Source organism: Pristiophorus japonicus, chromosome 1 (genome assembly GCF_044704955.1).
Source record: "Pristiophorus japonicus isolate sPriJap1 chromosome 1, sPriJap1.hap1, whole genome shotgun sequence".
In the NCBI taxonomy this organism is placed as follows: Eukaryota; Metazoa; Chordata; class Chondrichthyes; family Pristiophoridae; genus Pristiophorus; species Pristiophorus japonicus.
The window spans coordinates 119,084,111-119,109,490 of NC_091977.1; the positions used below are offsets into that span (position 1 = coordinate 119,084,111).

Below are 25,380 nucleotides of genomic sequence, written 5' to 3' on the forward strand. Positions count from 1 at the left end.
TAGACTTAAACAGGAATGGCATGATTTCTACATTTTACTTCAATATATAAACTCAAAAGGGATAATTTTGCCAACAATGCACTGTTATTCTCAAAACTGTATATTTTTGAAATGTTGTTTAAGTTGAATCCAACTCAGGCCGTGATACTGGAATTCTGAAATTAATTAATTTATAATTCCTCGGCCAAGTTATTTTATGTGTGGTGATTAAAGTAACAGTCTTCTTATTGTAAGTGTAATAACTTGGTTGTTGGTTGTATGTCAAATTGTGGCATTCTTGTTCAGTCTTTGAAATCTGCAGAAGAGTTAATGGGTTCCTTTAGATGAACTAATTCATGATGTAATGACTCAAGAATTAAATTCTGCATTTTATATAAAAATCCTAAATACAAACCTTAAGCTCCATTATTCTAACACAATCCATTGGATGCAAGGCTTATTTCTCCCAATTACAATCATCAATTTCAGCCTATGTTCTTAGTCCCAAGAGAATTAAGGGTTAAAAAGCAATGAAAACCTCCGAAGAGTAGTGGAAATATGTAGGAGGTTGGTCATAATCTGGAAAGAGAAAGATAGGTTAATATTTTGGGTGTAAATCCTTAGTCAGAACTAGAAATTGGAAGATACAGTACACAAGTCCCTTTATAGGACTGAACAAAATGAAGAAGTATTTTTAATCCTGTCACAGAACAGTAGTTAAAATTAATTTTACTGTGAGATTCAGTATAAAATTGGGCAGCATATCTGTAGAAAATGGCGTAAAGTCAGGCATTAAGGTCTACTACTGCCTCCCCACTCAAGTTCCATTTTCATCCCATTACCCCAGCTCTGACAGTTGCTATCCGCCACTTCCTTTCCACTTCAAATAAATGTAGGTGGATGGTGGGGTACTACGGGCTTTCTAGCCCAACCAACAACCCTCTTACCGCTGCTCACTGGAACTGCCTAGTGAAAGGTTGAAGGTATACCGGGTGTGGTGGCAATAAGTTCCCAGGCTGTGGCCATTTCGTCTTTTACCCCTGTAAATGTTGCAGTGGCGAACTTCTGGTGTTACACCAGGGGTGTCCAATTCCCTCTGTTGCAGCCACTTGGTAATAGGAATCCTGCTAGGAGCTCACCATGCATGTCTGATTAACCCTGACCCAGGAGTCCTGTTCCACCCACTGCTAGAAAGAGGGAAATCCAGCCTAATGTGTTCACTGGCCTGCATTGAAAGGGCTACCTGATTACTTCACAGTAAAAAGTAGTGTCGATACACATAATCTTGTTGATCTTCAAAATGTAAATTTCATTAACCAGATTGCTTAATACCCCATTTAGCTGCACACCATTCATCATACCCATTATTGCACCTTAAATAACTTGTGCATTTTGTCTGAATGGTTGTTGCAATTGATAGCCCCTTGTTGCCCAGGATTTATATAAAGGGGGTGCCTACTCCACCGGTGATATGAGACTTTTACTTTTGTTAGCTTTATAAGTGCTATTTTAAACTATTGATGTAGATGTGTAGAAGTCTTCAGGTGATAAGAAATGAACATGAACAGTATTCTCTCTTCTACTTCCACCTCCCAGACTGGAGCTATCATGTACTGATATATAGCCAGATGGCTGGCAGAAGCATAAGTGACCCTTGCTGGAGATTGCACATGGGTATGGATGTTAGGTGATGATCGGGAATGGCTTTGATGTTTTCAGAAAAGAGGTGAAGAAAACGGCAAAAAACTGAGGATAAGGACACATTTGTTGAAGCTTATCCAAACTTTCCAGATAATGTCAGTTTACCTCAGTTGATAGCAATGTTCCGTTTAATTTCGGGGGGTACATGGCCTCTTTAACAGGCTGCGCGGCCCATTCAAATTTCCGCACGTGCGCTGTTTTTCCATTCATAAGCTGGTGAGCCGGCTGCGTGGGACCACAAGACAGCTGCACGGCTGTGCGGCTTAAAGGGAACATTAGTTGGTTGTATTCTTTTCTGAGACAGAAGGTTGTTGGCTTGAGCCTCATTCTAGGACTCGTACATAATATGAGCTGACACGGATGCAGTATTGAGGGAATGCTACATAGTCACAGGTGTCATCTTTTGGATGAGACATTAAAGTGATGCCCTGTCTGCTTGTTCAGTTAGATGAAAAAGCCCTCACGGCTCTATTTGAAGAAGAATAGGGAGTTTACCCAGTGTCTTGGCCAACATTCCTCCCTCAACCAACAACACCAAGCACTTCAGGACATCCTGAGGACATGAAAGCTGCTATACAAGTGCAAGTTCTTTCTTTATTCATTTATTTGCTTTTAAGAAAGGAACCAGCAGAACATAATGCAATTTAGTAAAAAGAAATAAAGAAAGCTAATTTCTAATTATACTTTGAAATCAGGCAAATAAAGTATAACTTGTTTTGAATAGACTATGTACCATTATGACAAACAAGTTATTAAGAAAACTACTTGTATTATAATTAAATATCAAAAGAGCTGACATCAAGAATACATAAGGACAAAATTGAGTTATACTCAAGATCGGCAAAAGCAACATGGATTACAATCCTATTTAAACGTAGAACTGTTTGGGGCCGAAAATGACCCTTTCAGTAAGAGCGGTGGCCGCCTGAAAGCTGCAACCATGGGTCGGTGTGGACCAACCGCTCAGTCGGCGCGGATTGACCGACGCATGCGGCATTACCCTCAGCGATATTTCCAGTGGTGTACATCACTGCCCCGCTCCCCCCACTTCCGCCCCACTCCTGCATATGCGTTGGTAATGACGTATCAGCCCCATCTCAGGAGCCAAATTGTCCTGAAATCGGCTTCCAGCTGTTTGTCAGGGCCAATGACAGATTTTTGGGTCGGTGCACACTGTGGGATGAAGACCGCCAGTGGCATTTAAAGGCGTGGTGCGACACCCATCATTATTGTCGGTCAATTTTTTTTTAACACTTAGAAGCATTGAGTGTTGTGTTGCTGAGTCCAGATTTGAACATTAGTGAGCCAGCCTCTTCATAGACAGCAATAGAGAATGCTGATTGAGGAGGTTGTGCTTGAATAGGTTTAAACAATGGGCTCAGTGCTGGCAACGGAACACCTACTGCACATTGTGCGTGGCCGGAAGGCACACAAGAGAAGGCAGCGCCAGCTACAATAGCTGGTGAGGCAGCGGCCAAGGGACTCAGCTGACATGGGTGAACAAGATGCTGATGGCCATGGAGATGACGAAAGAGCACAAAACAGAGGGGTGCACCAGGAAGGACCTCCAGAAAGGCCTGCCGTCATGAGGAGGGTCAGGTACACAAACTCTCAGCACCACATAGTGGTCCAGTTGGAGAGGAGGCAGCATCCACAGGAGGCACATGTTTACCAGCACCAGGCTGCAGAGTGTGAGGAGCAACATTAGCAGGAGGGAGAAAGCAATGAGGCAGTCGTCAGAGGAAGACACCTACACAGCCGTGGTGGCAGAAGGCCCTATCGTCAAAGGGTGCACAGACAGCAGTTCTCCTACCAGGAACCTCACTGATGACCAGTGTCTCCAGAGACTGCGATGCCGCAAAGATGCCATCACGGAGTTGTGCAATCTCCTGCAGCCAGGCCTGCAGCCTCGAACAAGGTTGAGGACAACTCTGTCAGCTCTGGCATTAAAGTACGCCATCGCCCCGAATTTCTATACGACTAGATTTTTTTCAAGCTGCAACAACAGACATATCTAACATTTCACAATTTGCCACGCATAGCTCCATCCGTCACGTCACAGATGCTCTGTATAAGAGGATGAGGGACTACATATCCTTTCCTATGAGCAGGGAGAAGCAGTTGGAGCGCCACACTGGATTCGTGAGGATTGCGGGCTTCCCCAGGGTTCAGGGCACCACAGACTGAACTCGCATTAAGGGCGCCGCAGAACAATCCCAAGGTGTTCCATAACCGCAAGGGATTCCACTCCTTCAGTGTTCCTGGGGCATCACCCAGTGCAGACCCCTCTCCGAAAATCTAACTGCGACGAACGCATACTCCCTGTATCTGAACTGGCACGTGTGAGTGTAGGAGGCAGTGATGCGTGCTCACAGCAGTATCCCCTCTCTTCATCACCTTCATCGGACGTGCCGCCAATCTCTGCACTTGGCTCAAGGCTCTCGGTCTGACTCTGGCTCACACTCTGGGTATCATCTGCAATCATAAATGGCACAAAGGTTCCGTGATGTTGAGGTAGTGCATTGCACCATCCAGCAAGCAACGTGTACACATTCATTACCAATCGACTGGTAGGCGTTTGGACTTTTGGGGAGAGCTGGCATTAAAGGAAGGCCTTCACTTACCGATGCTGCCCCCCAGCGGGATCCACACTGCCTGCGGCCACAGGGAAGGCAACATGTGGACCCACTAGCCGATGCACATTCTCCTTGATGTCAGTGAGCTGCTGGATATCGGTCTCGCCCCCACCAGTCCTCTCTTGCTCCAAACAGCTGTGTGACACCTTGGCCTGCAAAGCAAAGAAGAGTTGCTGAGTAGCAGTGTAATGAGGCATTGACAATAAGTGTTGGTCCATTACATGCAAGTGTAACTCTCAAATGAAAGGGACCCTCCATTGTGAGTATGCACACATAGATATAGGATGCCTCAGCAATCAAATGGTGCTTCAGTGACTATATAGTGAAGGTGGGAAATAAGAGTAGGTGAAGGAGAGGCTCAGAGATGGAAGGTCAGAAGTTGGGGAAATCTTGGCCTCTATTGCAAAGGGGATGGAGTATAAAATCAGGGAAGTCTTGCTACAGTTATACAGGGTATTGGTAAGGCCACACCTGGAATACTGCGTGCAGTTTTGGTTTCCATATTTACGCAAGGATATACTTGCTTTGGAGGCAGTTCAGAGAAGGTTCACTAGGTTGTTTCCAGGGATGAGGGGGTTGACTTATGAGGAAAGATTGAGTAGGTTGGGCCTCTACTCATTGGAATTCAGAAGAATGAAAGGTGATCTTATTGCAACGTATAAGATTGAGGGGGCTTGACAAGGTGGATGCAGAGAGGATGTTTCCACTGATAGGGGAGACTAGAACTAGAGGGCATAATCTTAGAATAAGGGGCCGCCCATTTAATACTGAGATGAGGAGAAATTTCTTCTCTTGGTGGGTTGTAAATCTGTGGAATGAGCTGTGGAAGCTGGGACATTGAATAAATTTAAGACAGAGAAATAGACAGTTTCTTAAACGATAAGGGATTATGGGGAGTGGGCAGGGCAGTGGACCTGAGTCCATGATCGGATCAGCCATGATCATATTAAATGGCGGAGCAGGCTCGAGGGGCCGTATGGCCTACGCCTATTTCTTATATTCTTATGTGCTCACTTTCAACATTCGAGTGATGTCGTTAAACCTTTTGTGGCATTGGGTGACGTTGCGGTCACGAATTGAGGTCCCCAACACCTCGACAGTTATCTCTCTCCAGGCATTCACAAACACCGCCTGACTGGATCTTCCTGTGTCCGTATGTGCCTCCTTCCCACCACAGCTTAGACGAGGGTTTCAATTTCAACACCTGAGTAGCAGCTAGCCCTCCTTGAACCTCCTGCACTAGCCATTCTGCCAGAAGCACCAAAGACAAACTCAGTGCTCAGGGCCTAGCTGCAAAATCTGTCTTTTAAGAAGGCCACGGAGCAGCTGCTTCGTCGTCTCTCAATGGGAATCAGCTAAATTTCTAGGCCTTATCGGTCAGTCTGCCTCCACATACTGCAAAGAGCCCATTCCCACCACTAACACCACCACACTTTTTTTTGCTCTAAATCCCAAATTTCACTCTAGTGTCCGTCCCATCTATTGGGGCGGAAATGCACACACAAAATCAGTAGGTGCGTCCCGTTTCGAGCGGAGGGTAATTTCGGCCCCTTTATTTTTAAGGGTCATATTCGTCCAAATATATTGCAGTTATACTATAAATTGAATGATTGTCATCACTGGTGAATGATACTTTGCAGGCCTGAAAATAATCTTGCATCAAAATAATTTCTTCTCCTCACCTCCAACCCAATACTCAAACCTGAAGTAGAACATGAAGTAACATGATCAAGTTTACAGAACCTAGAGGAGTCTGAACCCTTTTTAAACAATTAATAATCGCAAGCCTTTGCAGTTTCCAACAACTGACACAGGAAGCAGCCAGATTGATCTAGAAAGTATAGTATATTGGCCTGCTGCCCAGGTTGCTTGTGAAGCATTCAGCTGAATGATTGCTTTATATTACTGGGGCATCGCTGACTGCAAGTTAACTGATTTTGACAGATGACAATTTTTTAAAAAAGTGATCCTTGTGAACGATCAGTATAAAGTTGTACAGGTTTCTCTGGAGCCTGTACAGTACCTTGTATTATTGATGAAATGGCAATACAAAGATTTGACTGGCACAGGAACATATCTTTGACATGAAATATATGTATATGTTGTGTACATCAAGTATCATCTACATCAAGTTATTGGTCAATTCTCTTCATCCTTGGTTATGTGTTTAAGTACAGGAAACTCTTGTTTATCTGGATACGAATGTAACGGAAAACCCGCCGTAACGGAATTTAAAATAACTGTCACGCACGTGAATATCTCGCTCACTTCAACTATCGCAAATGTGAACAGGTTGCTCAATTACACATAAATTGACGCAGGCATGGACTTCTTTCTCACATTTCAACTGTCACACGCATTGAAAGCAGTTCAAGCAGTCGGGTGTACAATTTAAAATGTCTTGTGACAGCACTAAAAGGAAACAAAAAATATTGAGCATTCAGCAGAAATTAGAAATTATAAAGAAATCTGAAGCTGGCAGAAGTGTGCGAACTTTAATGGATGAATATGAAGTTGGAAGAAGCAATGAAATATGTTGTTGGTTTTTTTGAGGAGAATTCTCATTTTACTTCTCACGAGGTTCTGCAAACTCATATCATCCGCAACATTTTAATTAAGAAAATGAATTCATTTAAACAAGCAGATATAAGATCGCTATTTAAAAAATCAATCTCAGTTTTAACAGAATGAAATAATTTTTAATTTCAAAACGTTATGAATCAATTTTCATTTATTTTATTACGTTCACGTTCAAATAACTTGAACTAAATCTTCGTGGGTGGTTCTATCACCTTTAAAATGTAAATTCGCCCTATCGGAGAATTTGTTTACCCGGAATTGCTGAATCCCGAGCGATCCGGATAAACGAGAATTTCCTGTATTGTTTTTTCTATTTTCTAACAGATTATTTGCTATTTAGTGAATCATATTGCCTAAAATGCCTAAAACTTTTCTCCCCAATGACATTCCACCAAAATAATTCTGAGGGCAGCCGTGCATATTTCTCACATCCTCACCACATTCACCATTAAATTAACGGGGCTGAATTTGCGGTCCCTATGGGCGTATACAAGGTGTGCACGCGGTTGTAGGGACCTGGCAAGTTCTGGGTTTAGGCATGCATTGTGCATGTGCTGAAATCCGTAATTTGCGAGATTCTGGACAGATCGTACGAATCTGACCGAAATGAGCATTTGCTGGCGGAGTTGTGCTATTTGTCCAACTTCTGCCCAGCGACTGCCCTTGAAATTCTTATGCCCGGCAAAAGCGTAAGGCCTGCTTTTACCAGTGTAAGAGTTTTTAAAAAGTAGAATGTTGTGGAAAAATCTCCCTTTCTCTCGAGCGGATCCATTGAACTAATGGATCGATGCTCTTGATAGGTTTGGAACGATTTTTATTACGGCATATGCAGGGGAAGTTCTGTTCTTAGCCACCCAAGACAGAAATTCTTCAAAAATCCAAAGGTTTCACTGATCTTTATACAGATTTCTAGTGGGCCGGCCTATAACAGATCTTTTGAAGTGACCATGATTTAACTGCCACAAATAACACAGATGTAAGACAAAGACAAATTTGTTACAGCATTTGGTTCAGTAAGAAACATTGGGCGAGATTTTTCACTTCACATCGCCCAGTTATGGCCCATATATGGCCCAAAACGGACCTCTATCGCCCATTTTGAGCAAAAAGTGGAAACTAGGCCCAAAATATCGCCCGGAAAACAGGTGCCTAAGTTTCCACTTTGATCGCCAAGAAAATCGTCGAAATTAGAGCCCACACAAGGCCCATCCCAAGTTTCAGCACGGAGCCGGCACTTCGCTGGGCCGATGTAAGGCCCAAAACAGTGCTGAGAAATATCTGCTTTTTCTGGGTCTAAGAGAAGGAAAATGGACACTACGGACGCCATTTTGACTTCACTGGAAGGGTAGAGGATTAATTGTGATTTAATTAGAGAGCTAGTTGTACTCAGAATATTGAGACAGGGAATATAAACAGGTATTATTACGTTATTTTTATTATATAGGTTTTATATAGTATAATTTACTGAGAGCTGTAAGTTTTCATATAGTTGTCATTATGTTTGGTTTTATATAATTAGGTTTTATATAATTGAATTTAATGGGGATGAGAGCAGTAATTTTTATATAGGTATTATTACGTTTTTAGTGAATAGGTTTTATATAGATTTTTAGTGAATAGGTTTTATATAATAGAATTTATTAGAAGGTGTTACTAAAGTACTCGTCATTAATAGAATGCTCAAATATGGAATAACATCTGTATAGTTGATAACTAACTAAGAGAGAAGACACACACAATTTATTGAATTAAAGACATTTTTTTTATTGACAAAAAACACACATAAAAATTGAAAAATTATCCCTCCATACCCCCGCACCCCGCACCAACCCACGATTCACCAAATGGAATTTCAAAATGTATGCATTTCCCTAATGGCTGGCAGCTTGGTTTGTCTGGCATTACTTTATGTTTGATAAATGTTACCAGTTTGATAAGCTGGTGCCTGAAATCAAGGGTGTCCAAATGTATATGGTTATGCGAACAAAACTGTAACGTGAATAATGCTATATTTAAATGGTTGTGGTGAACTGGAGACAAGTCTCCTCAGACTAAATAGATGCTTGGAATGTGCGAATATTTTTGTTTCCTATAGATGATATAGCATTTTTCACTCTGACAACCATTACCTGTTTTCAAGTTAAGACTTCAATTTTGTTTATGTATCTTTAATTTAACCAACTAAGCTCTATATTATTATTATTAACGATCAAGCTATAATGCTACGATAGGAATTGAAGTTAGTTTAACACAACTGCTTGCGAAAATAATGAACAGTTAATGGGGTCGAAATTCTCCTTTGTATAAGGCCTATGGCCGCCTGAAAGCGGCCACGGGTCGGTGCAGACTGGCGACGAGTCGCCGTGGAGGGGCTGCCATTTTGAATATTGCCCTCCTTTACTTTTGGAGAGATGTAGAGGACTGCTCTGCCCGTTTTCCCGCCGCTTCATGCATGTGCCGATCCCTTACCGACTGGCGGTGATCCTTTTCCAAAATTGTCCCACGGGAATTTGCCCTGTTTTTAAATTGCCCCACGGAAACGGCACCGCCACTGGTTGGTGCCACTGACAGCTTTTGCTGTCGGTACCCGCCCTTAAAGGGGTGGTGGCGCTGCCAGCAACTCAATATTTTTTTTTGTTGGCCGACTGGGTGCCAGGCCGCTGGCCCGGCCGAAACCTTCCCTGGTGGCCCAATGTTTGCCACTGAAGTGGCTGCAGAGTTCACAGAGGCCTTCCCCTTTAATTGAAGGGGAGGGATGTTTGATGCACCAGCACGCTGATGACTTGGAGCGTTGGCCACTCCGACCTGCCCCCACTTCTGCCCCGCTAGTGGCGGCTACACCGATCTGACCATACTCCCGCCCCTCTCCCCACACTAACGCCGCTCCGACTGGAAACATCATCGATAAAGCTGAATTTCTCCAGATTGTCTGCCCCATGCATTTCAAGAGTGGCAGGTGCGACCTGTTTCGGGCGGAGAGCAATTTCGGCACCAATGAGTATAGGAAGACTTGGAATGAAGGAAGTTGGACAGTTAACATAAACAAAGCAGCTGGCTCGGTAATAAAGCAGGTAACGACCGATTGAAGTAACACAGTTCTCTGACTTGGGCCTCATGATTGAGAGGGTAGAGGGCTAGGACTTGCGCTGATTATACCTTAGATGATAGGGATGAGAGAGATAAGTCAAATTCCAAAGGAAAAACTTTTAGTAAGTATAAACAGGAAAAAACACGTGGACAAGAACATGAGACATCTTTAGGGAGGGCTTTGATTTGAGAATCAAGACAAAAAACTCAAAGCCCCATTGGGTACTGAGTTTTTAGAGGAACCTCTATAGGTTAAAAGGTCGTGTCACTTCAGGCCCATCCCTAAAAAGAGAATAAAAGGGACACCTAGAGAGCTTTTCAGTGCAGACGGTGGAGGGAAGAACCAAAGTTGGGCTGGTCGAACACTCTGTTCGAGAGTGATCCCATGCTCACGGAAGGAGGCGCTAGACAAAAGGGAGACCGCAAGCCAGAGAACTGCTCATGTGCGCCAGCCATTTGTCCAATGGATTCGCACCAGCTACTTACCATGGTCGTATGTTTTTGCTGTATACCTAATGTGTTATATTCTGTTTTAAACTCTGACTAAACACAATGGCCCTGAAATTCCGTTCGGAGGCTTCTTTCGGACGAACGCCTCTGACCGGAGAATTTTTACGAATTTACCTGGTGGTTCCAGAGGAGTGTGGGATTCTGGTGGGGAGCCTTCTCTTCCCGCGCTGCGAAGCACGCTCCCATCCTCCAGGTTCCCATGCAGAAGATGCAGTCACGTGTGACTGCACAACCAATCAGGTACAGTATTCCACAGCATTCTCATTAATAGCAATGAGAACTCCACATCTACGAGTTCTCATTGCTATTAATGAGAAAATAAACAAACACACTAAACACCATAATAAAAAATAAAAAACACACCTCATATAATTAAAATTAATTGAAATTAAAGTTAATAAATGTCTTGGAGAAAAAAAATTCAGATTTTTTAGAAAATTAAAAAAATTATAGTTTAAAATAAACTTAGCATAGTGGGGGGGGGCGGGTTTAACAATAAAATTAGTTTTTAAAATTTAATTTATCATGTTTTTATATATTTTAAAACTCTTATGCCAGTAAAAGTAGGCTATGCGTCTACTTTTATCAGGCACAAGAGTTTTCAGGACATTTGCTGGGCAAGATATGGGCAAATTCTGCAATCTTGCCCTTGCAACTGTCCTCGCTCCCGAGATACGTCTGTCAAGCTCCAGCTTGACGAATCGGAAAAGCCGGTTTTCAGCGCATGTGCATTGTGCGCTGAAAACCGGCTTTTGCGGTGCTTTCGCGGGTCCAGAGACACTCCGTACAGACCCGGGGAAGCCGGAATTTCCAGGCCAATATACCCGCCATATTGGTTTACAGTCTATCCTGATTATTAAAGTGACCAGAGATCGCCATACATTGGCTATTTCTAACATGTCAAACCTATTAACCTATTATTGTGCTGAATTTTGCTGTTCTACTGTGCCATGACATTGGCTTGTGCATTGGTGTTGAGCTTAAAGTTGACTTTTGGGTCATTGATAATGTTGTTATCAACTCAGTTGTCAATATCTGCCACTGCACCTATTTTCAGCAGAGGGCTAGTTCAATTGGAGATATTTTCTCTTGATCACAATCATTTTCTAAATCCAGATTCATTTTCTTTTGTTATATGTATGCAGTGATGTGCTCAAAATACATACAACTACAAAATGTTTATTTTTTTTATCCCACTTTTGTGATATTTAGCAGCAGCAAAGTTACACAGAGAGATACAGACTTTAATCTGTGAACAATAGGAGCTCAATTAGTTTGTAATACATTTTCTTAGCTTGTAGACAAGCGGTTGATTAGTTTTCCACACTGATAAACTTGGAAATTATTCTACAGTTGTTTAAAGCTCTGGTTGGACCACATCTAGAGTACTGCATTCAGTTGTGGACACTGCAAATCAGGAATGATATATTGGCATTGGAGGGGGTGCAGTGCAGATTCATCAGAATTATACTGGGGTTCACAGAGTTAATTTATGAGGCTCGGTAGCAAAGACAAAGACTAAGCTTGTGTTCCCTTGAGTATAGAAGATTAAGATGTGATCTAATTGAGGTGATTAAGATAATTAAAGGATTGGATAGGGTAGATAGAGAGAAAATATTTCAGTCCAGAACAAGAGGGTATAACCTTATAATTAGTGCTAGACCATTCAGGGGTGCTTTCAGGAAGCAATTCTTCACACAGGGTAGTAGAAATCTGGAACTTTTCCCTCAAAAGGGTGCTGAGGCTAGGTTAATTGAAAATTTCAAAACAGTGATTGATAGAATTTTACGTAAGGGTATGGAACCAAGGCGGGTAAACTGGTTAAGATGCAAATCAGCAATGATCTAATTGTATGGTGCAACAGACTCAAGTGCTGGAATGGCCTATTTCTGTTCCTATGTAAATATCCAACAGTTTAAAAATATAGTCAGTTTGAATTCCATATTTAAAAGGAGCACAACCCACATACAAAAATGGATGTAATTCAAGCCACCATGCCAAATTCTCTCTCTAGGGGCTCAAGTTTCGGCCTGAGTTGCTCCTATTTTTTTTGAGCAACTAGGTTAGAATGGAGCATCTTAGAAATTGCAATTCTCGGCATTTGGTTTGCTCCAGTTCTAGCGAGTTCGAATAGTTTCATTTTAGAACAGATTTTTTTTTTCAAAAGGAGGCGTGTCGAGCCACTTACGCCTGTTTTGCAAGTTTAGGCAGCGAAAACTTACTCCAAATTAACTGAGAATGGAGTAAGTGTAGATGTTTGTACACTCAGAAAAATCTTGCCTACACTTTAGAAATTAGGCGCAGGGAACGAGATGTGTGTGTGGGGGGGGGGGGGGGGGAGCGGGGAGAAGGGAGATTATGGAATTTTACAAGCATTTAACACTTTCACTTCGACAAATAAAGAGCCATCCTGAATAATAAATGATAAATAAAGCAAATAAAAGATACATTGAATTTTCCTACCTGTCTGAAGCAACAGACTTGGGCCGTTTGGCCAGGGGGCCGGGACGGCATCAGGTTGCCCACAGCGACGGCAGCAGCAGCCTCTGAGCCGCATGCGCGGGGCTGCTGGCACGAAATCTGCTGCTGTGAGGTAGTCACACCCCCCTGCCGGCAGATCTTCGGCGCCACGCTTTGGCTCCGCCCCCCCCCCCGCAGATGCTTGTACGCCATGCCAAGCTGGAACGGGCCCGATTCGGAGTGCAGAATACTGAGGTAGGCATTAGGTGCACTTTTTATTCCACGAAACAGGCGTGCCTCTCGGAGGTGTGCCGTTCTGAAGGAGGCCCGAAACTTGCCCCCTAGATTACCAGAGAAAGAGGGAGGGAGGGAGGGAAATGAATTCCAAAACTTGCAATCTTCCATGATGGAAAAAAAGCATTTATAGTAGGAAAGAAAAATAGATGTTGTGCATGCAGAAGTAAATTTCCCCTTTGCAAACAACGAGATAGGTTAAGTGAACTCGAAGTGCCTGAATTGAATAGGCAGTGAATCACTGAGTTTGGATCATTACTTAATCTTAATAGCAATCTTACTCATATGTTTTGGATTGTTTATATAATTGTGTGCTAATCGCACACAGCTAATTTACACAAGAAGAGAACAAAAGACTTTGTACAAAAACTTGTGGTTAAAATGGGTGTGAATTTTTTTTTCTACCTCTCAGTAAATACTCCATTTAGTTTCAGCAAGGTGGAAAATCAAGTTTAGGCAGAAACCTAGCTAGATTCTGTACCGTCATCTATTAGATGAACTGAACCACTTATAAGAGATTTGATCCAGTTTATTTTAGTCTATCCCAGTTGATGAATGTGATTGTTATTTTAGCACGATACCATTTATCCTTTGGGGTACTTACAGCTAAACAGTAAAATGTTTTGTCTGAATTTATTTGTTCTCTCCACTCTTTATTCATTTTCCTCGTAGTTGGTAAATATTTATCTGATCTATTTACCTCTGCAAAATACACGAAGAAATCGATTAATATATATATACGTGCTTTTGACACAGTTGACCACTCCATCCTCCTCCAACGCCTCTCCACCAATGTCCAGCTAGATGTGACTGCACCCGCCTGGTTCCATTCTTATCGAGAAAATCTGCAGCAATGGCTTCTCTTCCCACTCCCGCATTGTTGCCTCTGGTGTCCCCCAAGGATCTGTCCTTGGTACCCTCTTATTTCTCATCTATATGCTGCCCCTTGGCGATATCATCTGAAAACATGGAGTCAGTTTCCACATGTACGCAGACGACACCCAGCTCTACCTCTCCTCCACTTCTGTTGACCCCTGCTTGGTATCTAAATTGTCAGATTGCTTGTCCGACATCCAGTACTGGATGAGCAGAAATTTTCTCCAATTAAATATTGGGAAGACCGAAGCCATTATCTTTGGTCCCTGCCACAAACTGCGTTCCCTAACCACTGACTCCATCCCTTTCGCTAGTATCAAACTGAGGGTGAACAAGACTGTTCGCAACCTAGGTGTCATATTTGACCCCGAAATGTGTTTCCAGCTACATATCCGCGGCATATCTAAAACCGCCTTTTTCCACCTCCGTAACATTGCCCGCCTCCGCCCCTACCTCAGCTCTTCTGCTGCTGAAACCCTCATTCATGCCTTTGTTACCTCTAGATGTGACTACTCCAACTCACTCCTGGCCGGCCTTCCACATTCCACACTACTTGAAGTCATCCAAAACTCAGCAGCCAGTGTACTAACTAGCCTGCACCAAGTCAAGATCATCTATTACCCCTGTGCTTTCTGACCTACATTGGCTCCCAATTAAACAACGCCTCGATTTCAAAATTCTCATCCTTGTTTACAAATCACTCCGTGGATTTAACTCTCACTGTCTCTGTAATCTTTTTCAGCCTCACAATCCCACAAGATGTCTGTGCTCCTCAAATTCTGGCCTCTTGAACATCCCTCATTATAACCGCTCAACCATCAGTGGACGTGCCTTCAGCTGCCTGGGCCCTAAGCTCGAGAACTCCCTCCCTAAACCTCTATGCCTCTCTATCTCTCTTTCCTCCTTTAAGACACTTGTTAAAACCTATCTCTTTAAACAAGCTTTTGATCATCTGCCTTAATTTCTTCTGTGGCTCAGTGTAAAATTTATCTGTTTGACTGTAACACTGTTGTGAAGTGCCTTGGGATGTTTTACTACATTAAAGGCGCAATATAAATATTATTATGTGTATGCAAACATTGGACTTGATTATATCATGTTGACTTGGCAATCTGTCTTTTTCAGATTAAAAAAAATGATCTACCCAGAGTTCATGCTGTACTTGGAGACCGAGAATGCGACCTGGACTCTGCTGTTTCAGCCTTAGCCTATGCTTACTTCCTTTATAAGGTACAGGAATTATATAAAATACAGAGACAGTTTTGTACATGCATTTTCTATAAATCAAAAAGCCATTGTTTGTATGTATATAAAAATATAGGAGATTATGCTGCAAGCAGGAGTGATGGACCACAAAGTAAAGCTAACTGGCTATCTCTTGCACTGTGGTACAAAGATGATAGGTGGATTTTCCAGTGGTGGGAATGTTTGCAGCAGCTAGCTTCTGGCTTCTATTTGAGGCTGGTGTAAAGGGAAATGGTGGTGGTCAGATGTGCCTGGGTGTCCTTGTACACGAATCACTGCAAGTTAACATACAGGTACAGCAAGCAATTAGGAAAGCAAATGGTATGTTGGCCTTTCTTACAAAAGGATTGGAGTACAAGAGTAAAGATGTCTTAATGCAATTATATAGTACATTGGTGAGACCATACCTGCAGTACTCTGTACAGTTTTGGTCTCCTTACCTAAGGAAGGATATACTTGCCTTAGAGGGAATGCAACAAAGGTTCACTCAACTGATTCTTGGGATGGGGAGAGTGGGGGGATTATCCTATGAGGAGAGATTGAGTAGACTAGACCTATATTTCCTGGAGTTTAGAAGAAAAGGAGGTGATCTCATTGAAAGTATAAAATTCTTAAGGGGCATGACAAGGTAGATGCTGAGAAGTTGTTTCCCCAGGCTGGGGAGTCCAGAAATAGGGGTCACGGTCTCAGAATAAGGGTCGGCCATTTAGAATTAGGATGAAGAGAAATTTATTGAATCAAAGGGTTGTGAATCTTTAGAATACTCTACCCCAGAAGGCTGTGAATGCTCAGTCATTGAGTATATTCAAGACAGGGGTTGATAGATTTTTGAATATTAAGAGACCCAAGAGATATTGGGATAATGTTGGAACGTGGAGTTGAGTTTGAAGATAAGCCATGATCTTATTGAATGGTGGAGTAGGCACAAAGGTCCAAATGGTCTACTGCTGTTTCTATTTCTTCTTTTGTATTCTTACAAGCTATATTGAAATTGGTCTTCTAGATCTTTGCATTCTTTTTAATGGGATTGCACATATACAGGGGAGCTCTTAAAGGAGGAAAGCTTTTTCCAGCATATTGTGGGGATCTATTTTTATGCTCTTTTGCCTTTTTTGATTAGAATTTTTAAGAAAGAAAAAACTTGGCATTTATAAAGTGCCTTTCCCAAGTGCTTCACAGCCAATTAAGTACTTTTGAAGTGTAATCAATGTAGTACTGTACGGAAACGCAGCAGTCAATTGTGCGTACTGCAAGGTCCCACAAACACCAATGAGATAAATAACCAAATACAATAAAACCTGTACAAACGGACATGTGCAAAAAACGGGTAGTTATTGACAATCCCAAATAACTTGCATTATAATAGACCCGAGATGCACCTTGAAACCATGGACACGCGCAAGTTACAAACTATGAACAACCTTCAATGCACCAAGTCTGTTTGCAACTGAAAACACCAGGTATGCAGGTAACTGTGAGACAGTTAAGGGTGAAAAATAATGGCATTAATGGAATGAGGATCACTTTACTTAGTGGTAAAGAAACCGCTCCGTCTCTGGGATTGAATGCTGGCACATCTTTATCCCAATATAGAGTGATTTCTCTGTCACTATGGATGCTGGGTAAAGAACTCCCCTTTCCACAAAAGCTGGGAACTGCACGAGCAGGACCGGTATTCTCTCAAATTGGGGCATGGCTATCCAAGGCGGTGCCTCTGGTTTATTTACGTGGTGATCATCGCATTAATTTGCCCCCTCCCGTCCCATGTTCCCTGATGTCACTCGACCACCGCTGCAGAGAGCCATTACAATCTGGTGCGCAATCGGGCGGGGATTATAGTGTCGGGAATCGTGGGTGTCGACGTTCAGGACAGGATCTCATGTGGAGGAGTCTCAGATTTGAGGGCCTGTGAGCTTTAGGAGGGCTTCTCAGCATTTGGAGGGGTCTGATATTCGGAGAGGGTCTCTGAAATCAGGGGGTGTGGGGGTGGGGGGCACATTCAGAAATCGGGGGTAGGTAGAGATGGAAATGGAGGCTTGGGGGATAGATTGGGGAACAATGACTCAGCAGAGAGAGGGGTACTAGGAGTCGGGAGATTGGGACTCAAGCAGAGGAGCTGGGGATGGGCACCATCATTCTCTTCAGAGCAAGGAACAGCAGCAGCACCAACATGGAGGGAGTGGAATCAACACTGAGAGAGGAGCAGCTCGTAAAGTGGAAGATCCAAGGGGGAGGAAGGATCTTAAACTGAGTGCTATTAAATTGTGGGTTTTTTACCACCTGTGGCTATAGAGGTAGAGACTAATGTTTAATATGAAAGGGAAGGGGATAAATATCTGAAAAGGAGCAATATAGAAGGATTTGTGGGTAACAGGAGAGAGCGCCAGCATCCAGGGGCTGAAGGCCTCCTCCTGTGCAGTGATTTCTTGGTTTTCTCTCTTCACCTGCTCACAGGTGGTCTCCTGGTGGTTGGAATTTTTGCCCAAAAATGCAGGCTGCCAATGTAGCAGATCCCAGAATCAGAACATCTCTCCCTCAATGGAAAAGGACCCCAGGATGGAACTGAACTGGGAAACCCAACAATAGAACCCAGAAAATAGAACTCAAATCACATCCCGTTGGCAGGGCTCAAGAATTAGGCACAATCCTAGATGAGAGCAGAAAAAAGAAGGAACGCTGCAGGAGATGTAGCCAATCATGGGATATTTAGCTCATCCTGTTTACTGTACATGCAATGACCATTTTGAAAATAAGGACACATGTAAATAAAGGACACCTGATGCAAGTCCCTCCGGTGACCCTAATTTACAGGTTTCACTGTAATCTTTTTTTAGTGGTTTGGTTGAGGCGTAAATGTTGGCTAGGGCACCGGGAAAACTTCTCTGTTTTTCAAAGAGTGCCACGGAATCATTAAGGGTCATCTGAAAAGACAGACGGCGCCTCGGTTCAACTTTATATCTCAAAGACATTGGGCCAGAATTTGCAGTTGCTACTAATGGCAATTAACAGCGTTAGTCTGAAATAAAAGCAGTCATTACATTACTACACCAATGGGTGTTCATCAGACATAACATAGATCACATAATCTAGGCCAAAACTTCAGTGCAGTACTAAAGGAAGGTGCTGTCTTTTGTATGAGATGTTAAACTAAGACTTTGCTTGCTTGCTGCTGGTGGATGTAAAATATCCTGCCACCATAAAAGATTAGCTAGTCATTTATGCCATTGCAGTTTGTGGGACTTAACTGTGTGGAAATTTGCTGCAGTGCTTGCCTGCATAACAACAGTGCTTAAACTTCAAGTAGTAATTTATTGGCTTTTAAGCAATGAGGAATATACCGAGGATCTGAAAGGTATTATATAAATGCAACTTCCTTTCCATCCCTCCTTCCTCAAGCTCACGAACTGCATCATAAGAACATAAGAACATAAGAAATAGGAACAGGAGTAGGCCATATTGCCCCGCAAGCCTGCTCCGCCATTCAATAAAATCATGGCTGATCCGATCATGGACTCAGCTCCACTTCCCTGCCCGCTCCCCATAACCCCTTATCCCCTTATCGTTTAAGAAACTGTTTATTTCTGTCTTAAATTTATTCAATGTCCCAGCTGCCACAGCTCTCTGAGGCATCGGATTCCACAGATTTACAACCCTCAGAGAAGAAATTTCTCCTCATCTCAGTTTTAAATGGGAAACCCCTTATTCTAAGATCATGCCCTCTAGTTCTAGTCTCCCCCATCAGTGGAAACATCCTCTCAGCATTCAACTTGTCAAGCCCCCTCATAATCTTATATATTTTGATAAGATCACCTCTGATTCTACTGAGTTCCAATGAGTAGAGGCCCAACCTACTCAACCTTTCCTCATAAGTCAACCCCCTCATCTCCGGAATCAACCTAATGAACCTTCTCTGAACTGCCTCCAAAGAAAGTATATCCTTTCGTAAATATGGAAACCAAAACTGCATGCAGTATTCCAGGTGTGGCCTCACCAATACCCTGTATAGCTGTAGCTGTAGCAAGACTTCCCTGCTTTTATATGGTGGTTGTTAGAAACATAGAAAATAGGTGCAGCAGTAGGCCATTCGGCCCTTCGAGCCTGCACCACCATTCAATAAGACCATGGCTGATCATTCCCTCAGTACCACTTTCCTGCTTTCTCTCCATACCCCTTGATCCCTTTAGCTGTAAGGGCCATATCTAACTCCCTCTTGAATACATCCAATGAACTGGCATCAACAACTCTTTGTGGCAGGGAATGCCACAGGTTAACAATTCTAAGTGAAGAAGTTTCTCCTCATCTCAGTCCTAAATGGCCTACCCCTTATCCTAAGACTCTGTCCCCTGGTTCTGGACTTCCCCAACATCGGGAACATTCTTCCCGCATCTAACCTGTCCCGTCCTGTCAGAATCTTGTATGTTTCAATGAGATCCCCTCTCATCCTTCTAAACTCCAAAGTATAAAGGCCCAGTTGATCCAGTCTATCCTCATATGTCAGTCCTGCCATCCCGGGAATCAGTCTGGTGAATCTTCGCTGCACTCCCTCAATAGCAAGAACGGCCTTCCTCAGATTAGGAGATGAAAATTGAACACAATATTCCAGGTGAGGCCTCACCAAGGCTCTGTACAACTGCAGTAAGACCTCCCTGCTCCTATACTCAAATCCCCTAGCTATAAAGGCCAACATACCATTTGCCGCCTTTACCACCTTCTGCACCTGTATGCCAACTTTCAATGAACCATGACACCCAGGTCTCGTTGCACCTCCCCTTTTCCTAATCTGCCACCATTCAGATAATATTCTGCCTTCGTGTTTTTGCCACCAAAGTGGATAACCTCACATTTATCCACATTATACTGCATCTGCATGCATTTGCCCACTCACCTAACCTGTCTAAGCCACCCTGCAGCCTCTTAAGCATCCCCCTCACAGCTCACAATGCCACCCAGTTTAGTGTCATCTGCAAACTTAGAGATATTACACTCAATTCCTTCATCCAAATCATTGATGTATATTGTAAAGAGCTGGGGTCCCAGCACTGAGCCCTGCGGCACTCCACTAGTCACTGCCTGCCATTCTGAAAAGGACCCGACTCTGCTTCCTGTCTGCCAACCAGTTCTCTATCCACGTCAATATATTACCCCCAATACCATGTGCTTTGATTTTGCACACCAATCTCTTGTGTGGGACCTTGTCAAAAGCCTTTTGAAAGTCCAAATACACCACATCCACTGGTTCTCCCTTGTCCACTCTGCCAGTTACATCCCCAAAAAATTCCAGAAGATTTGTCAAGCATGATTTCCCCTTCATAAATCCATGCTGACTTGGACCGATCCTGTCACTGCTTTCCAAATGCTCCACTACGCTGCTGCTGGTTGCAAACATTGGTGAGTGGCGCAGGTGCTGGTTTGTTCTCGGATTATGGGATCCCTTGGGACTCCAGGGGATGAGCCCTCTGGTGGCTGTACAGAGTAAATACAAGTATACATATATAACAACAAAGTCAATAGTGTAACTACTTACAATGTGAGTTGATCTGGGGCCCTTGCCCTGGTTGATCATCTCGGTGTGAAAGCTGGTGTTGTTGAATCATTTGTTGGGCCCTGCTGGGTTGCTGTGGATGATGAGTTCTGCTTTGTGGTCACCCGTGGTGCCGGTTGCCACTGGTAGGGTCCAAGGTGGGTTGTTCAGGATAGTCCATGAATCTGAGTTTGATTTGGTAGTATCCAAGTGTTTCCAGTGAATGAGTCCATTTGAAAGTTTGACCCGAAACACCCTGCTCCCCTCTTTGGCCACGACAGCGTCGGGAAGCCACTTGGGACCTTGTCCATAATTTAGTACAAATACAGGATCATTGATTTCAATCTCGCGTGACGCATTTGCGCTATCATGGTATGCACTTTTTTTAAGCCGCCTGCTCTCTACCTTTTCATGTAGATCAGGGTGAACTAACGAGAGCCTTGTCTTAAGTGCACTTTTCATGAGCAGTTCAGCAGGTGGGATCCCTGTGAGTGAGTGAGGTCTCATGCAGTAGTTAAGCAGGACTCGGGATAGGCGAGTCTGCAGTGAGCCTTCAGTTACCCTCTTCAAACCTTGCTTGATGGTTTGCACTGCTCTCTCTGCCTGACCATTGGACGCTGGTTTAAATGGGGCAGATATGGCATGTTTGATCCTGTTACGGGTCATGAATTCTTTGCACTCAGCACTGGAAAAAAATGGCCCATTGTTGCTTACCAGGACATCGGGTAGGCCGTGTGTGGCAAACATTGTCCGCAGGCTTTTAGTAGCGGCAGCGGACGTGCTAGCCGACATTATCTCACATTCAATCCACTTGGAGTACGTGTCTACAACCACAAAGAACATTTTAGCCAAGAACGGGCCTGCATAGTCAACGTGTACCCTCGACCACGGTTTGGAGAGCCAAGACCATAAACTTAGCGCCGCCTCCCTGAGTGCATTGCTTAACTGCAAGCATGTATTACATCTGTGAACGCAGGACTCTAAGTCCGCATCGATACCCGGCCAACACATGTGGGATCTGGCTATCACTTTCATCATTACGATGCCTGGGTGGGTACTGTGCAGGTCATTGATGAAGGTGTCTCTGCCCTTCTTGGGGACCACTACTCGATTGCCCCACAGAAGGCAGTCTGCATGTATAGACATTTCATCTTTGCGCCGCTGGAATGGTTTTATCTCTTCCTGCATTGCCACTAGGACACTGGACCAGCTCCCATGAAGCGCACAGCTTTTGACAAGAGATAATAAGGGGTCCTGGCTTGTCCAGGTTTTGATCTGCCAGGCAGTGACGGGTGATTGCTCTCTCTCAAATGCTTCCATAACCATGGCTAGATCTGTGGGCTGCGCCATTTCCACCCCCGTGGTGGGCAATGGCAGCCTACTGTGAGCATCGGCGCAGTTTTCTGTGCTTGGCCTGTGGCAGATGGCGTAGTTGTATGAAGACAACGTGAGCGCCCATGTCTGCATGTGGGCCGATGCGTTGGTATTTATCCCTTTACTCTTGCAGAGCAGGGATATAAGTGGCTTATGGTCAGTTTCCAAATCGAATTTTAGCCCAAACAGGTATTGATGCATTTTCTTTACCCCATCGACACACGCTAACTCTTTCTCAATCATGCTATGGCTCTCTCAGCCTTAGACAGACTCCTGGATGCATAAGCAACTGGTTGCAGTTTCCCGAAATCATTAGCGTGTTGGAATAAACACCCGACGCCATATGACGACGCATCACATGCTAGTACCAAATGCTTACATGGATCATACAACATAAGCAATTTGTTTGAGCATAACAATTTTCTCGCTTTTACAAAGGCTTTTTCTTGGCTTTTGCCCCAACCCCATTCGTCCCCTTTTCGTAGTAAGACATGCAGTGGTTCTAACAGTGTGCTGAGACCCGGTAAGAAGTTACCAATGTAGTTCAGGAGTCCCACGAACAACCGCAGCTCTGTCACGTTCTGTGTCCTCGGTACGTTGTCCATTGCCTCCGTCTTCGCGTTGGTGGGCCTGATGCCGTCGTCGCAATCCTCCTTCCCAGGAATTCCATTTCAGGTGCCAGGAAAATGCACTTCAAGCATTTTAATCTGAGCCCCATGCGGTTGAGTCGACTAAGAACCTCCTCCAGGTTCTGCAGATGCTCGACTGTGTTCCGACCTGTGACCAAGATGTCGTCTTGGAAGACCACGGTGTGTGGGACCGAGTTCAGTAAGCTTTCCATGTTTCTCTGGAATATCACCGCCGCCGATCGGATTCCAAACAGGCATTTGTTATGAACAAAATAACCTTTGTGCGTGTTGATGCAGGTGAAGGCCTTTGATGATTCCTCCAGTTCCTGCGTCATGTAGGCTGAAGTCAGATCCAGCTTTATGGATGTCATGTATTCAACTATCATTGTAACCCATGTATAAGCTGACCTAAGTTGTACACCTTGAGAACATTGACCACGAGGGGGTGAACTTGTGGGAGACACTCCTAACCTGGACTTTCAGGTATAAAAGTAGAAACTCCACCCACCTTCATCACTTGAGGTCTTGGTAATAAAGGTAACTGGTCACAGAGTGACCTTCTCTCAAGTATGGGCCTCGTGTGCATTTATATTGTATGGTAAGGACATATCAATGGCGACAAGAAACTGGGATTTAAACCATGCGAGCATGGCCACTAGCAGCACAGAAGAGAGGTACTGTGTTGGTGATGATTGGGACGACTTTATTGAGAGACTACAGCAAAGTTTTGTCACTAAGGAATGGTTGGGATAGGATTCGGCCGACAAACGCAGGGCTCATCTGACGGTTTGTGGATCCAGAACCTACTCCCTGATGAAGGACCTTCTAGTGCCAGAGAAGCCAGCGGACAAGACGTTCGAAGAGCTCAGTAAGTTGATCGGGGAACACCTTAAACCGGCGAGCAGCATGCACATGGCGAGACATCGGTTTTACACGCACCGGCGGCGAGAAGGGCAAAGCGTTCCTGACTTCGTGGCAGATCTCCGGCGACTAGTGAGCCTATGTAAGTTCACCGATGCCTGCAGAGCGGAGATGCTGCGAGACTTTTTTATTGAGGGCATCGAGCACGCTGGGGTTTTCAGGAAACTGATTGAGACCAAAGACTTGACCTTGGAAGCGGTGGCTCTGATAGCCCAGACATTTATCTCATGGGAGGAAGAGACCAGAATGGCGTATGACAAAAATCTTGGCTCAAATGCGGCAAATGACCAGGGAGTCAACATTGTTAACGCGGCACACAGTTCTCTCGGAAGAGAAGGGCAATCGGACATGCCCCAGCATGTAGTCGAACCCAAAGGGGGAATTCAACAGAGAAAATGGCTAGCTGAACGGCAATTCATGCCATCGCAATGGACAATGGGGCCATCAACATCTGTTAATGGTGCGCTTAAGGACAGTTACAGAGACAGTCAGAGACGATCGACTGGTAATGGACCTTTTGTTTCCAACAATGGGGCCTCCAGCTCATGCTGGAGGTGTGGAGGCAAACACCCAGCCAGAGCTTGCAGGTGTGCTGAGAGATTTGCTTCATACTGTCACTGATGGCAATGAACGCCTGGGCTATCGCTATGGCCTTACTCAAGGTTGGGGTCTCTACAGTCAAAAGTTTGCGAAGTATGATTGCGTGGCCAATGCCAAGTCCGAAAAAGTCTCTGAGCATGTGTTCCAAATCTCCTTAAAATTCGCAATGTCCTGCAAGGCGTCTTAGTTCGGCGACATAACTCGCCACATCCTGGCCTTCAGGCCTTTTGTAGGTGTAGAACCGGTACCTTACCATCAGAATGCTTTCCTTCGGGTTCAAATGCTGTATGATTTCTCCATGGGTTTCGCTGGACTGAGCAGATTCTTCATGAGGCCATATGTTGGTGCCCCACAGATGGTGAGGAGGAATGCCATTCATTTGGCAGCGCTCTCTTCCCCATCCAGCTTGTTGGCCACGAAGTATTGGTTGAGTCGCTCCACAAAAGGTTCCCAATCATCTCCCTCTGAAAATTTCTCCAGGATGCCCACTGTTCTCTGCATTTTTGGATTCGCTATCTGTATGTCGTCGCCAGTTGTTGTGTATGGAGAAAGTAAGACTGAACACTGTGAACTCAAAGTAAAGTATGACCTTATTGCAGGTCTCCAGAGTGTCTCTCCAACCTGTGAAGCCTCCTTAAATACCTGTGCTCCCAAGGGATCTGCCAGCTAGTTAGGTCAGCCATACAGCCAAGAAGTGGCAGGAGCACTGCTTTACCTGTGGAAATGAAGGTCACTGCAGCACTTACCTTCTATGCTTCTGGCTCATTTTAAGCAGCAACTGGGGACATGTGCTGCAACTCGTAACATGCCACACATTGCTGCATTAGACAGGTGATTGCTGCACTGTATGCCAAAAGGGACCAGTTCATCAATTTCCCCATGACCATGCTGGCAATGCGAGACAGCGCTATGGGGTTCTTCAGAATTGCTGGCTTCCCAAAGGTACAGGGTGCGATCGACTTTACCC

General features: G+C 44.1%; 1 protein-coding gene across 2 annotated transcripts in view; it reads left to right on the forward strand.

The window, feature by feature from the left end:
• Positions 1 to 25,380, forward strand: part of LOC139265594 (protein prune homolog 2-like) — an 808,581-nt gene that overhangs the window by 195,429 nt on the left and 587,772 nt on the right. For both annotated transcript variants that reach the window (XM_070882707.1, XM_070882715.1), the window contains exon 2: positions 15,249 to 15,353. In XM_070882707.1, coding sequence (XP_070738808.1) covers positions 15,249 to 15,353 — 105 coding nt within the window. The remainder of the gene's footprint in view (positions 1 to 15,248; positions 15,354 to 25,380) is intronic.